Source organism: Muntiacus reevesi, chromosome 6, assembly GCF_963930625.1.
Source record: "Muntiacus reevesi chromosome 6, mMunRee1.1, whole genome shotgun sequence".
NCBI lineage: Eukaryota > Metazoa > Chordata > Mammalia > Artiodactyla > Cervidae > Muntiacus > Muntiacus reevesi.
The window spans coordinates 42,337,609-42,353,752 of record NC_089254.1 but is presented as its reverse complement, the minus strand read 5'-3'; the positions used below and the strand labels follow the sequence as shown (position 1 = coordinate 42,353,752).

General features: G+C 36.1%; 1 protein-coding gene across 1 annotated transcript in view; it reads left to right on the top strand.

The window, feature by feature from the left end:
* Positions 1-15,082, top strand: part of RELN (reelin) — a 530,384-nt gene extending 515,302 nt beyond the window's left edge. Inside the window, exons 61-64 of the mRNA XM_065939296.1 lie at positions 1,115-1,334; positions 2,841-3,038; positions 3,661-3,759; positions 13,999-15,082. Of these exons, the coding sequence (XP_065795368.1) occupies positions 1,115-1,334; positions 2,841-3,038; positions 3,661-3,759; positions 13,999-14,095 (614 nt within the window). The 3' untranslated portion in view covers positions 14,096-15,082. The remainder of the gene's footprint in view (positions 1-1,114; positions 1,335-2,840; positions 3,039-3,660; positions 3,760-13,998) is intronic.
* The last annotated feature ends 1,062 nt before the right edge of the window (positions 15,083-16,144 follow it).

Sequence of the window (16,144 nt, the reverse complement as noted above, 5' to 3'; positions counted from 1 at the left end):
CCAGAACCCAGGTTGTTCTTTCCAATCAGTCTCTATGTCTCTCAGAGCTGAGAGATTTATCCAAAGAGGACCAGAATTAGCTTCTCCAGGTGTACAATGCAAGAACCCATAGATTTGGATTCTGGAGTAGAGTCTACTTAGCTTTCTTGATGGATGTTATTTCCTTGCCTCCAAATGAAATGAGTATAAATGTAGACTGATTGTTACATTGTTACATGTTAACATTGCTGATGTTAGAAATTCTTAGCTGCTGTCTTCTTCCCCAGATTGTCTTATTGCTGAGACCAGCTGGGTCTGTCCATGTGTTAGATGGAGAATTTGAACTTTTAGGCAAATAAACAACTCAGCTGTCTTACAAGGAGTCCTAGGTGTCTAGAATTTGCCCTTTTCTCTGATCCAGCAGAACTATGAGCTTTTGATTTTGAGTTATTGTAGACATTAAGAAAATTTGTGCATTTCCAGTCAAGGAAAAATGTACAGACATACACATTTGCTAAAGTAATGCCTTCCTTAAATGCCTGTATTGCAGCTCTGTTATCTCTGAGAAACACTTCCAGTTTATTATTCCTGTATTTATTCCAGCTTCATTATGGAACATTTTATATGTACTCAGTATTATGCTAGGTGCTAGAATCCAACAATGAATAAAATATAGACTCTGTTCTCAAGAATCAACTATAAGAGCTAGAAGGAGAACAAGAACATGACTTCTTTCCTGCTATTTTCTTATCATGCTAGGGAAAAATAAATTATTATCTTACCTCTCATGCCAGGGTGAGAGCTCCCTTCTAAGACCCATGGCTGCTAAACATGCAAGCCCAGTCAGATGCTATTTTTTAACAATGGGCTTATACCAGTACTAAGTACATTAGCACCTACCTATTTTAGTAAATATCAACTCAAAGATAATATGACTTTTCAGCAGCATAAGCCAATAATTGCTGAAATAAAAGAGAAATATTTATTTCTAAGAACCTGTATCTGCTTGGCATTTTGTCATTCTTACAGTAAATCTGACATTGATTGGATTAAATGTGAAATTGAATGCTTGTTCATAATCTTTGATGATTCTGTTTGTTCTGGCTAATTTTTGCAACTATTCATTTCCCTCTAGGCGATGACTGCTCTATTTTCAGTCATGACCTTCCCAGTTATATTAAAGATAATTTTGAGTCGGCAAGAGTCACTGAGGCAAACTGGGAAACTATTCAAGGTGGAGTGATAGGAAGTGGCTGTGGGCAACTGGCACCCTATGCCCATGGGGACTCGCTCTATTTTAATGGCTGTCAGATAAGGCAAGCTGCCACCAAACCTCTGGATCTCACTCGAGCAAGGTAACAAAACTCCTGTGTTGTAGTTCAGACACAGAATCAGTCGCAAGCACATCACTGTCCATTGTTAGATATGATCATGAACTTCACGGCATGGGTGTCACTAAGCAGTAGAAAACTAATATCAGCTGCATTTGGTGTGAGAAAGTATTATATGTTTGCACAATTCAGAATTATGATTTACTTAAATTTAGTATAGAGTTACCTTGTGAATGGTGGTAACATAGGCATAAGCTTAGAGAAATGGCCAAATATAAAAAATAGAGAAGTGTATCACAGTAACACAATGCTATAGGTCAGTTGTTTGTCAATAAAGTTGAAAAAGTAAATAATTGGTTATGAATAATCTATATAGATAATTTAATGTGGACCGTATGCAAGCATGTAAATATAAATGTGAGTGTGAAGATTTATAGTAATGCAAGCATACGTAGTCCTATATTTAGCATATGTAGCTACAAATGGAAATGGAAGATTGATGGTTGGATAGATGGGAACTTTAAAAGTTCACACAGTTTAGGAACTGCGTGCTAATGTAGAATAGAGAAGACAAAGGAAAAGAGACCCAGGAGGCTTGGATTTTCTTCCCCACCTGCCCTTCCAGCTCTGCACCTGAGCTAGAGCAAACACAGCTTTTTGTCTGCTAAACAATTCACTTTGCTTTAAATTGATCAATGCATTTACAGGTGTAAGTCTAGCAGTTTATTTGACCACCTATTAATCACTCTGTTAATCACTCAGGAATCTTATTAATCACTTTAGGAATCTTATAAAGATAGATTTCCTATGTTTAAAAACTATATCTTCTAAGGGCAAGGGTGCCTGTGAAAAGCAAAAGGACACATCAAACCCAACAGCAGACATGGTCCAGAGCCTGCATGTCTAACTCAGTTTTCTCTCTTCTCTGATCTCCAGGCATCTTTTCCTAAAATAAACATGATTTTTCCTCATCCAGATTCTGTTCAGCTTGAAGCTGTTTATAAAAAGCATATAGCATAGGGGCACAGTTCTTGAGGCACTAGCCTGTTGTGTCTCCCCTTTGCCTAGCCAAGAAATAAAGCCACTCTTTCCTTCTCCACCATAAAAAGCATATGGTGGAGTAAATATCATGGCTTTATATCTTGTCTTCTCCATGTCCTCAGCTGCCTATTTGGCTGATATTACCTTGCAGAAAACAGAAGGTGTTTCAGGAGAAATGTTCTAACAAGATTTCTAACATCAAAGGAAGAAAAAAGATCTTTGAAAGTCAAAATTGTTTTCTCTGTGTAGAACACCAGCCTTCCAAGCTTATTTTTCATATGTATGATGTAAAAGATAGTTTAAATAAATTTTGTTATTTGTATGACTTAGTCTTAAGACTGGATGCTTCTATTTTTACCATATTATGAACTTGAAAATTACAGAACTTAGAAACAAGAAAGATAAAAAAATAAAGTATAACTCCTTGAATACTACCTGACTTTTGTTTAAAAATGAATTCCCCTGTGGTTGTTTTTTTTTTTTCCCCAGCAAAATTATGTTTGTTTTGCAAATTGGGAGCACATCGCAGACAGACAGCTGCAACAGTGACCTGAGCGGCCCGCACGCCGTGGACAAGGCCGTGCTGCTGCAGTACAGCGTCAACAACGGGATCACCTGGCATGTCATCGCGCAGCACCAGCCCAAGGACTTCACCCAGGCCCAGAGGGTGTCCTACAACGTCCCCCTGTAAGTGCCCAGAAAGGAGAATCAACAGTCTGTGGTGAAGTTATTGAACAAACACCACAAAGTCAGTGGTGGCAGAACCGAGACTGACTAATCCAGATCTCCAGAGTTGTGTTACTGTTTCCTATTGGGACAACTGACAAAACTTGGAGCCAGGAATAAAAGCAAGAAGGAATAGAGAAAAACAATTAAATACCAAGGTGCTTTGTGCATATTTCCCTCCCAATAATGTGTTTCTAGTCCTTTAGAAGACAGCATTTTAAATCTCCTGCTGGGTACACTGATTTGAGAATTTGTTGAGGATAGGTAGGTTTGTCAGTTTTGCCTGGCCTGGTACCCTAGTGTCTAGTGTCTAACCCATCACACAGAAGGTACATCCCACTTGTTGACTGAAGATGCAGCTCTTCCAGGTACTAGTGGAACAAGGGGAAGAAATGAGAGAGATGTAGAAGGATTGCAAATCCTTGAGTAGCCAATAAGATGTGATGCTGCTTAGAAGAATACTGTGACCTAAGCAAATCTAAATTGCATACCCAAAGTTCTGTTGATTTAGAGTAGCCTATTGTATTTACCAGAAAGTTCTCTCTTTTCTAATGTTTGACCTGTCTTCTTATCTGTAACCTAGGGAGGCACGGATGAAAGGAGTTTTATTGCGCTGGTGGCAGCCACGCCACAATGGAACAGGTCATGATCAATGGGCTTTGGACCATGTGGAGGTCGTGCTGTGAGTATCTGATATATAACATCTCATGTCCATTTCAGAAAGGTTTGAAATTTCTTTGATATGGCATGCTCCTTAATTCAGTAAGAATTGTTCGTGATGAGAAACCCCCACAGGATCACTTTGGCTTCCACTCTTCCACAACTGCAAACTATGGCTCTAGTCAACAAGTGATATTATAAGGCCCCGAGTATGATTTAATGTACCTTAGAAAACTTCGATAAGTAACAGTTTATTTAACAATTTGACAATATTAATTCAATGGGATCGAACAGAAGTTTCCAGGTAAATGGGATCAGTGGCTTCATGAAGTCTGGGTTGCCTTATAAAATGGAATGACATCCTGAAAAGAAAAAGGATCTGTGCTGGTCGATGTGCAGAGAATTACTACCTCATGTGCCTGACTATAAACACCTGTCCAAGCCATAGATGCCCGGGGCATTCTTCCATTTAGTGACATGGTCAAAACCAGAACAAAGAATTTGGTTTCAGATTCCTCGTGATTTTAATCCCAGCACCTAAGAAGTCAAGGGTGCCCCCTCCATGGTTTCTCCCATAGAATAAGATTGTCAGCGCTCTCAACTAGCTGGATTGACTGTTCCACAGAGAGATGACTTACTTTTTCTCTAACAATCTAGTTCCTGTAGAACTGGAATGCTTATGTCTCGGCGGGTTCGGACCGATGGCTCCAAGTGGTTGGCAAGGAGAGGCGAATCTTCTCGGTAGATAGGTTCAAATGTTCATTCTGTTTACCAAATAGAAAATGAAATCAGCCCTTTGTCTGATTTCAGTCATTTTGAAAGCAAATTTAAATGATTAATTGGTAGGAAACCTACCAGATTTGTTTTCTTTCAGTCATAGCCATGAGCTGAACTTTTCAGTCTTGAGTTAGTCCTTGTCCTAGTTTTCACTGAGGCACCCGCTTGCATGGCATCCATATCAACCCCAGATCCAAGAGCAACCCAGTCCCTACACAAGCTCCCACTGTGCGCTCTGCTGCTTTGGACCACTTGCTGGGCTCTGCCTCCAGAAGAGAAGCTTGATGTTTAAAGTAACAGTCCAGACTCACTTGACTCCTTGTAATGAGGCTGATGTTTCACTTAGATTTTGATCTCCTCAGACTGCACTGTGCCAGGAATCTCCTGGCTAAGCTGGGCTCTATAATGAATGATGTGTGGTAAGGTCAGAGAGAGCAAGATATCCAGACAGACCAAAAACCAACCCTACCTACATTCATTCTTCCCTGGCTACTTTCCTTTCAAATGAGCGCTTCTCAATCTAATTGAACATGAGATACACTTAGGAGCTTTTGGAAGCATCAACATATGTCCCAATGCCCATACCTATCCCTACAGATGATGTGATTTAAACTGATCTGCAGTGAGACCTGAGCATTGGTCTTTTTTAAAAGCACCTCAGTTCATTCTAATAAACTGTTTGAGAATCAGATTTAGAATTAGTAACTGGTTTTTATCTTTCAAGTCTGTCTCCGAGACAGTTTACATTAATGGAGCTTCCTATCCCTGACAAAGCATTACCAATTTTTATGAAAAGTTCAAAATTTGATAGTCATCAATAGTAGGCAGGGCGCTAATACTGACCTTGGGTAAATATAACAAATCTTACATGTCATGTGTTTCAATAGATATTTCTTCTCCTCCCACCCAGCTGAGCAATTGTAGTTATCCATTTTGGATTTCAAAGGCTTATCATCACCACAGTTCCTTCCCACAGACTAAAATTAAAGAATAGGTGGGTCAGAAGTACAAATATACTCCCTGGTATGAAATAACCCCTTCACAACTCGGGAGTCAAACAGAGCTGACCTGCTGCCTCAAACGTTCACATCATACAGTTCCCAAGGGAACCTTCCGGTATACCTGGCATTGGTGTTAATTTTTATAAGCAGCTGCCAGCTTCGTGATATTCTCATGATATTATTACAAGAATCAACCTAGTGTTTCTGGTATTTTTCTGGAGCAATAATCTGCATTTGTAAAGACTTTACTTTTATTCCATCTCCAGAATTTTAGTGCTTTGAAGAATTTATCACTTACCAGCCACCTGTGTGCTCTTACTCTGTATGATTTTCTCAGTCTCAGGGGACTAAGACATTCTGAATGAGAAAAGCGCATTGCCTCACATGCAGAGTATTACATGACTTGAGTTTTATTCAGTCTTCTTTTCAGTGAATGATTTTAAATTATAACTTTATACACATAACCATAAAATTTTACATATTGATAAACATATGTATACATTATTATATGTTAAAATTTGTTAAAACTAAAGGAGTTACTTTGTTTTCCTTCTTTTTTGGAAGGAAGAAATATTTCATAAATTTGAGTCTAATCAATAAGTTGTTTTAAAAATACCATACAAAGAAATTATCTTTTAAGAACTATGTTTTTGATGTTTTGCTCTTGTATTAGGATTTAATATTTCCATGCCACTGTATTCTTTTAAACTACTTCTTTTCAGAAGAGTCACAAAAAATTTTAAGGCATTTGCTAGTCAATATGCCTTCCGTAGCTCTACATAATTTACTTTAATTCATACATTTAATGAGCTTAAAATTAAAGTTCCAGATAATTCAGAAAAATAAAATAATTTATACAAGTGTCTTTCAAGCAGATAAAGCACAAAGAAACCAGCCAGGGTTCATGTCACAGTTCACAAATATTATTAATTATATCTTTGCTGCAGAGATGTATATTTAGAAATAGGTGAAATACTCCCATAAAGCCCTATTAAATTCAAAATCTCATCCTAATTATACTTCTGTATAGTAACAGTTATATAAACTAGGATTGTTGGTTTTTGAAGTGTGGCAGGAACAGGAGGCTGAGGTGCATACCTAAAGAGATACAAGCCCTGCCTAACTGAACACTGCAAATAGGGCAACTGATATGTTTTTTGCAACCAATGGTTGGAGGTATACATTTTTAGAATATGTTTTCTTTTCTGAGTAAAGATTGGCCCTAATCTAGCTTTATTACCATAGTTTAGCTCTTTTGCATGTGCACTAAGGACACATGCTAAAAACTCCAAGAAAGAAAACCTGTGGTCACGCATGGTATCTTGAGTCTAACCTCAGTACTGCCCATATTAGTGAGAAGATACATGAGTTTGATGAGGAGAAAAAAGAAATGTAGCACTTTTGAAAATATTTCAAGGTTTAGGAGTACATCCTAAATGAACAAGATACAGAACATATTTTTAATTTAATAGCTTAATTCTAAAATACTCCATCCAGAAGGATTTGAGTTTCATAAATATGGATATACAGAATAAGCCCCACACCATAAAGATAAAAACCACCGTTTTGGCATTTAACAAGCGAAGTCACTTATGCCTTATGCTTGTTTGAGAGTGTAATCTCCCCACTCTGATGATTTTTTTCAATAAAACCTGTACATGAAAAGCACTTCATGATGATTAGCCCTTGCTAATCTGCCACAGAACAGATGAACCGAATTGACAGATCACTTTTTCCCAGCCTCACTAGCTAGGACAAAAAGTCCTCATCTGTAAAGTCTGAGTGATGCAGCGTAACACAGTCATTGATAATCAAGTGTCTGAAACCTAATTTCTCTGAATTCATTGGCTAGTGTAGAATATTTGTTTTTCCGTAAATGTTTGTGAATACATTTGGGCAGATCCCTCACAAGATCCATGCTGGTGGGGTCTTCTTAGGATAAAAGAGAATCCTTTTTTTTAACCTTTGTTGCCTGGGCACTCGTCCTTCTATCCTAAGAATCTCCCTCACCCAACTATGCATTTCATTCACACATCACATTTCCTGTGTATGTGTCTTAAGTCACAACCTGTCATGTGTATGATGAAGCGGGCTGATTTTTGCATGTGTACCTTGAAAGCAAATTGCTCAGTAAAGAGTCAGCCTTTGTGAATTGACTTACCAAAAAAGTGAATTATCACCACATTCGCTGAGAATTGAAAACCAATATGTTGCTAACTATGGTCTTAAAAGCATTTATCAGATTTTAATAATATGAGTTCCATCATGGCCATTCCCTCATGCTATTCATTATCAAGATACTGTCATATTTTTGGCACAAATGATTTATGGAGAATAACGTATTACATTTGTTGCAAAGCATATTTATCCTTCCTTAAATTTGATTGTGTTATTTGATATATAGGACTTACTATTTTTAAAAGCCCATTCCTTAATATATTCAGGAATAAGTATCTTCTAAAATGTAAATAATTGAAAAATCAAATAATAACATTTATGGTAGTTATTAAACTATTACTTTCATATTTATGCTTTATATGCAACATTTATGCCAAATGTAGTACTGTAGCTACATGTACTTTGACACATATGGTTATGAGCAAATATTGCATGTTGCATTACATAGAAAAGTTAAATATATGTATATACTAGGTATAGAAGAATAAGGAATAACATCTTTAATTTTTATTTTCAAAAGAGATGAAAAATCCTATATTGCGTCTAAACCTGATCAGACTTTTATGACTAATCACAGTGCTGCATGTGTTGAAAGGCATTTTTTAACTTGTATTATATTTCATTATTTGCTGTCATTGGTTTTCCACTAGAGTAAGGTAAGTCCTCTTACTAATTCTGGGGAACTGTTTACTAAGTTTCATTGTTATTACCTATGTTAACTGAGAAATTTTGTGGAAGACCTTTGCAATTGAAAAAAAAATGTGAAAGGAAAGTTATATGTAATATTGAGAAACACTGGAACACTTGAAACCTATATCATGTAAACTCGGTGTTCAGCCAAATTGCGGTAATTCTCTGATGTATACAAACAGCATAGACCAGAGTGCCAGTCAGCATGCCTTCATTGGACTGATTGTGCCTGAGATTTTCTTAGGCGTTCTCGAAATATGAACAGTTTACAAGTTTGTTTGAGAGGAAAATGAAAATAGAAATGTGTGCATAAGAGCTATGGGCTCTGATTAAATGTGGTGTCTTTCAAAAGATCTCTTGTGCTAGAGATGATTGAGAATGCCTGGACTTCTCAAATCTAAGTTAATAAATGAACAGGCAAAAGGGAGTGGATTTATTCATAATATTTGTGAGTTCTAGATCCTGTCCTTAGGATCTAGAACAGGATTGGCCTTTTAAAATACATATCTACATTTGCTCTCTAATAGGGATACTTTAAAACTTAGGAAAGAAAGTATACTTAGGTAAGACTGGTATCCTTAGGTAAGACTTCTTTAACATATGTTTACATTTGGAGATACTTTAAGCCTAGGTAAGAAGGTAAAATGGTTATCATTTGTTAAATATCAGCATATTCTGCTAGAAGTTTCATTTAATCCTTACAACTCCCCAGTGTACACAATATCAGATACTAGTCTCATCCCCATTCAGTAGGGAAAAGAAAAATGAAGTGCTCTACATTGTGAAATATGTGAGCCCACGTTTACTTACATATATTCCTCCTGAAAATGCAAGGCCTTGAAAGTAAAATGTACAGCATCTTCTATGCAGGGCAGTTTAATTGATTAGTTTCAGTGGCAGTTTCCCATCTTAAAATCATCAGTATTTCTCTGAAAAATAATGGCAGTCACTGGATTCTTATTTTTGCACTGATATAAAGCATTACTTATTATATCGTAAGTTTTGATGAAAAATTAATTACTGAACAGTAAAAATGACTAAATTTCTATGAGCCCAAATTAGTTTTATCAAGTCTCCACCTTCCCCATTTCCTTTAGAATCAACTACAAATCACTTAATTTTTTATAATGGTAAATAACTTAAAATAGTGGCTCCAGTGAAGAATACGAGGTGACCGTAGTCACTAGTTCTTGAAAAAATTGCAATATCCATATTTCCTATGAGGGAAGCATTTTATTATTCCATATGCTGTTTAAAGTCCCTCAACTCCCGCAGCAATAATGGAAATTTAAGTTAGCATTTCCAAGAAATCATTGATCACTCTCCCTTCTTTCAGTGGCTTCCTCAAAATAGAAATTTTTAAATGGACCTAGTTCTATTCAGTCAAGCAAACTGACAAGTCAAGAACCATAGTTGATATGCCTTGGAATGAATATTACCTGCTTTCATTGGAATTGTAATAAAATACTTTCTCGTATTAATATTATTGCAGTGAAGAAATAAATCCTTAAAATTCCATCACACCTATAATTATTTTGGTTATAAGTTTATAACTAGTTTATCTATAACTATACATCTATATGTATCAAAAACAAAAATAGGCTCCCAGATCTGCTCCACAAAAAAAAAAAGAAGACTTAATAAGCATGACATCTTTAAACTGGTTTAAAATTCTCCTAATGTCCAGTCCCATAAATTAGATACTCTAGAAGCCACAAGTGTTTAGCAACCATGTGAGTTTATTAATGGTCCTTGAAGCAGGCAGCACTTTGGTATAGCTTCCCATGATGTTTTATTTTCAAAAGCTTATGAACTGGAAAAAAATCTACTTTTGTTAGATTCCATCATCCTGTCACCAGAGATACTTATGTTTTATGTGACAAAATTTTCCAGTGTGCTTTGAAAATGTGGCCATTTCTAATGTGACTACAAAACACTAGGCATCTATAACAAACATCTATTGCAAATGCTGAATGCATATCAACATTCACAGGGATCTAAAGATATGTTATGGATATATAAATTTATTCAAAAATTAAAGGATATCCAATGAATCAAAATACCTCCAAAAGTAAATATAAGCTCCCAAGCTGGATCTATTCTCAAGGTATTAAAGATCTGCAACCTGTTAATATTTATTTTCTCACTCATAAAAAATGAAGCCGGCTTCCCTGATGGTTCAGCTGTAAAGAACCCATTTGCAATGCAGGAGACATGGGTTGGATCCCTGGGTCGGAAAGATCTCTCAGAGAAGGGAATGGCAACTCACTCTAGTATTCTTGCCTGGGAAATCCCATGGATAGAGGAGCCTGGAGGATTACACAGTCCATGAGGTCACAGAGTTGGACACGAGTTAGCAACTAAACAACAAACAACATAAAAATGTAGAATTTAAGTCAGTCCATAATAAGTAGTTACGTGGAGAAGTTGCTTTGAAACCACACATGCACATCAACTTTTGTTTAAATGAAATGTTCCTATGTTCCCATATATTGAGGTCACTTTCCCATCAATCTGGGTTGCATTGAGATAACTGAATATCCTAAGTGTTCTGAGTTTATCTTTTTTTCATGTAAGATATTTTAACTATTTTAAATTTTCTTTGAGTACCTTATATCTTTAAATGTGTTTACAACAGAATAATTTTCATTGCTTTAACTTTGCAATTATTCCTTATAGTTAAAGAGTAATGATTTACAACAGGAATCCAATCAGTAAGTCACCAAAAGTTCAACAAACATGCCATGACCACTCAGGGGTCAGACAGAAGGCTCAGTGCTATGGTACAGGGGTGGGGGGAGTGGGGCACAGCTGCTACACCCAGAGAAGTTTAGTCAGGGTCAGCCAAGAGATGAACATGAGTCATCATCTCCATGCAAAGCAGAAAAGGGACAGTATGAGGATTCAAAGTAGGGGGGGAATCCTACTGGCAGGGGTGAGTAAAATTTTTTTAAAAAGTGATACTTGAAAAATAACTAGAAATTTAGGAAGCTGGGTTGAAGATTATCCAATAAGGCAGGTGGAAGGGACTCAAGGTGAGTTTGAATAGAGATGTCTGTAAAGTATAATAGATGAAAGGACTTGAAAAAAAGAGTAAAATGAAATGTGTGGAGGACTTAAAATAGCTGGCAAAGTTGACTTAGATAAAAGGATTAGGAATCCTTTTTAACGAGGTTAAATCAATGTTTGCTGGACTTCCCTGGTAGCTCAGATGGTAAAGCATCTGCCTGCAATTCAGGAGACCCGGGTTTGATCCCTGGGTCAGGAAGATCCCCTAGAGAAGGAAATGGCAACCCACTCCAGTACTCTTGCCTGGAAAATCCCATGGATGGAGGAGCCTGGTAGGCTATAGTCCATGGGGTTGCAAAGAGTCAGACTGAGCAGCTTTTCTTTCCTTCTTTGCACATTACACAAATTTCTTTGCAATTACACATTCAGTGATACTTTCTTGGTGTTTATGGTTTCTCTTCAGTGGTATTTCTTTCATAAGCAGAAAGGATGAGGAGGCTAGCTTAGGGGACCACTGTAATATAATAGCTTAGGTAAATTCAGGGAAAGAGCACACACGAAGTGTTCTAGGATGCTGGCAGGAAGATAGCTAGTTCCAGGCTAACCTGTGACTAAAGAGGTGAGAGGATTCTTTCTCCTGACACTTGATTAGTTCAGTACATTAGGCTGTTGTTCTTTTTTTATAACTAGACTTTACATAGGCAGCAAGTAGTACTTCTCACTACTAATAAATAATGGATACATTCATTTCCTCCTTCAACTGTGACATTGAAACTGGTCAGCTTGATTGATACATATAATATTAACACATCAAGGGAAGGACAATCAAGCTATCTGAAAACAAAACCTGATTTTTTTTTTCTTTTTCTCTATAATGTCTAAGGAATATATTTTGTTTCCATTCTATCATTTCTAACATGTTCATAGGATAGAAATCCAGGGTGCAGGTTATTATCATTTTATTTTGTAAACTATAGATCAATGCAATGTCTTTTTATCAAGTTTTAGCATAAATGCTACTGCTTTTTGATTAACTATATCTGATAAAATTCACTTTATATATTTTTCTTTGATTTTATTATAAATTTTATTTTCTAATGATCTAACATCTATAAAATCCTCATTTTAAAGGTTTCTGTATATTACAAATGTCAGTATAATATCTAGGTAAAATAGAATCATTTTACATCTTTCATATTTTACATCTTTGCATACTTTATTTTGCATATTTTACATCTGGTCTGTTGAGCAGAAGAATACACAGCTCAGTGCAAAATTACTCTTTCCTTCCTCTGTAACCCAACGCAAATTCATATCATATTTACCTTCATGGTGAAATCACATCACATGACATTATCCTGCTCCATGCACATTTTAGGTGGTGCAGTGGTAAAGAATCCGCCTGCAATTCAGGAGAAACAGGAGATGAGGGTTCGATCCCTGAGTCAGGCAGATCCTCTGGAGGAGGAAATGGCAACCCACTCCAGTATTCCTGCCTGTAAAATTCCATGGACAGAGGACCCTGGCAGGTTACAATTCACGGGGTAGCAGAGAATCGGACATAACTGACCACACAAGTAAGGAAGAAAAGACTTTAAGACAATACAGCATTCAAGAGACTCAGTGAATTTGAAAAGTACTAAGAGGCTCACTCTTAAAAAACACATTTTGATGCTATATAGAAACATGTTGTCACTCCAGTGCCTGTGTGAATGGAGTTTGATTCTTTTCAGTGATCTTATGGATAAGGATCCTTCTTAAATTACGTTTTCCGTATCAGAACTTTAACAGCTGTCTCTGCCAGTATCATGCATATTTGTACATGTTCCTAGAGTTTTTTCAGTATTTTTATCAGCTTGACCTTGAGTACATATGTATGAATGTGTGTGTACATACATGAGGGGAATGTGTGCACATAGATTTACATCTATACATTCACTTACACTTTCTTAGTATTTTATGATCTTTTTTTCAGTAGGGTATCTCCTTCATAAAGCCACGTTCATAGAATATGACCCCAGCTGCTTACTGTTTGAGAAAAGCAGCAAAATCTGATATTCTGAGAAAAAAATTTTGCTTTATTTTGCCCCTGAGACCTCAGGAAACAGGAAGATCAAGCTGATTCAAATAAGAAGTTTGTTTTTCCTTTGTTTTTGTTTCTCAAGCTTTAAATGGCAATGGTTGCTGGAAGAATCAAATTGTCCTTCCTACTTGTTAAAGATGTATGTAAATAAGGTAATAGGTATAGTACACACTTTATCTCAAGTCAGCCTTTTCAGAAAGAGTTCAAGAATAAAATTAAAAATCAAAAAAACAGTTGCAGTCCACTTTTGCAATTAATCAAGAGAAGTTGCCATTTGTTCTGGTTCAGAGCTCACTCATGAAAAGAAGGGGATTTCTTCAAGGCCAAAGGCAGTAAATGCAGGTGTCAACCTTTAGTTCTTCTGTCCTGGGGTGGTAATGTTAGCATGGCCTATAAACCCTGAGAATTTTCCAAAAAATAGCAGGGTAACTTAGGACATAGACTAGATTGTGCTTTCAGTGATGGAACTTACATGCTCTTTTCTCTTTTCCCTCCCTGCTTCTGTCCTTTCTGATTTTAACAGCACTCGCAAACAAAATTACATGATGAATTTTTCACGACAACATGGGCTCAGGCACTTCTACAACAGAAGACGAAGGTCACTTAGACGATACCCATGAAGAATCAAAAAGTTTATTTTTCTTTCCAATATGTGATGTGTTGTTTCACATTCTTTTAAATCTCGCACTGCATCTGATATCAGGAAATTTCTGTGAAGGACTTAGTGATTAACTGAAAGCCCTTCTCAAGACCAAGTGTACACCACTTTCCCACACTGTGAACTAATGACAAGTGACTTATTTCTCATAAGTAAATGTCTTCATGTTGATGTATCCGTGCAAATTGTGATCTGTTGTAATATCAGTTACAGTAGCAGTATTGAAAATAAGAAATAGTTTAACAGAAAAAAAAGTTTAAGCACAAAAGTTTAAGAGATTTTATGTTTAAAATGGCATTTAGTACAGTATTTAACATTCTTGGTCACAAAGCTATTTAAGTGGACTGTATTTCAGCTATGTATCATGTTTTATATGATTAAATTATCATTGTTGGTTCTTTATGTATTCTCTTCTACAATATAACACATTGACACTGTATTTACTTATTATGTTGCAATATTTTTTGCTGCTGAATTTCAGGCTACTTATATTCTACAGAAAATTCATTGAAATACCTACTCAAGAAGATAGCTGTAAAGATATTGTATCTCCTTTAATATACCCCTCGAAATGTATGTTGGTTTAGCGTTGTTTGTGGATAAGAAAAATGCTTGACCTTGAAATATTTTCTACTTAAAAAAATTGTGGATGAAAACCCTATCTCCCACAAAGGAGTTCCCATTTCCTTGTCTAAAAGATACTTTTAAAGTGTTCCGTGGCTGATTTACTAACAGTAAGTGCCATTTTGTGTCTGTGATAACAGAGTGATTTGTAAAACAGTGGATGTTTTCATTGTGTTCTCTTTGTGGATTGTTCTTCCTGCGGGTCATATTCATACCTTCTGATGAAGTTGTACCAACACCAGCAATGTTATAATGGCCCTGTAGCCCTGAACTCTCTATTAACATAACAAAAAGGTTGCACTCTAGGGTGAGCCAAGCTAAAAGTCCATGCTTAAATAAAAATTATGTTCAAAAACCATTTGAAGTTCATTTGTTATTTCCTGTTTGTGTCTTTATTTGCTGCTTGTGTGTAGGATTTGTAAGTCTGGGCAGGTTTGGAAAGAACAGTGTCAAATATATTTACCAGTTTTTTATTGTTTTTTCATTGATAATAGCCATTATGAAACCACGCTTTTCAATGTAGCCATTTGGTTTTTTCCTATTATTCGCTCTGCAGTCATGCCAAGAAAAGTCAGTAAAGAATTCTGAAAATTATTTAACTCCTGAGAATTTTGTTAGCTGCTGACATAATGCCATAAGTACTCATGCATTCATTCAGCAAATACCTATTGAGTGCTTGTTATGTGACAGGCACTGTGCTAAGTGTTGAGGATTAAAAATGCTGACAGACATTTTCCTTGTTTTTAACATCTACAAAATAATAAATATGTTAATTTTGTTGTATTTGTTGGTTTTCCAGAGGGTTAAAAATACATATATCTAGGTAAGAAAGCATTGAATGGCAGTAGTATTTCTCACTGAACAGGGAAACAATAAGGGATGATCTTGCTGAGTTTAGTTAAATTTTATTCTGAGTCTTGTATCAAATCCATTGTCAATCATTTCCTTGAAGATATAAGGGCCTTTTTTTCTACTTAATGTAACACATGAGACTTTGTATAATTCGGTGCATATGTGGTCCATAAACATTTATAACTATTGTTCTTAATTGTTGATTCTTCTTTGTTCACAAATTGTCAAATGATGGGTCACCTTTTGGTAGTATTTTGTTTCATTTTTTCACTGGTACAAGAGGTTGAATTTTTCCCAAAGTCTTATCTTTGCAAGTAATTTATGTGTGCCATAGACCTATCCCCTGACTAAGATAAGATATTAACAATGCTCTCATACCCTCAGAACAGGATTTGAACTCCCCACCAATTCATCTCAAAGTTTAATTGCATACTTTGGGTCTTACATCTGTTGATTTATTTAATTTGAAAACATAGCTCAAGTAGGAATTCAATTAGTGTGGACTCAACTGACTTATCTTGCTGAAGGAAACAAA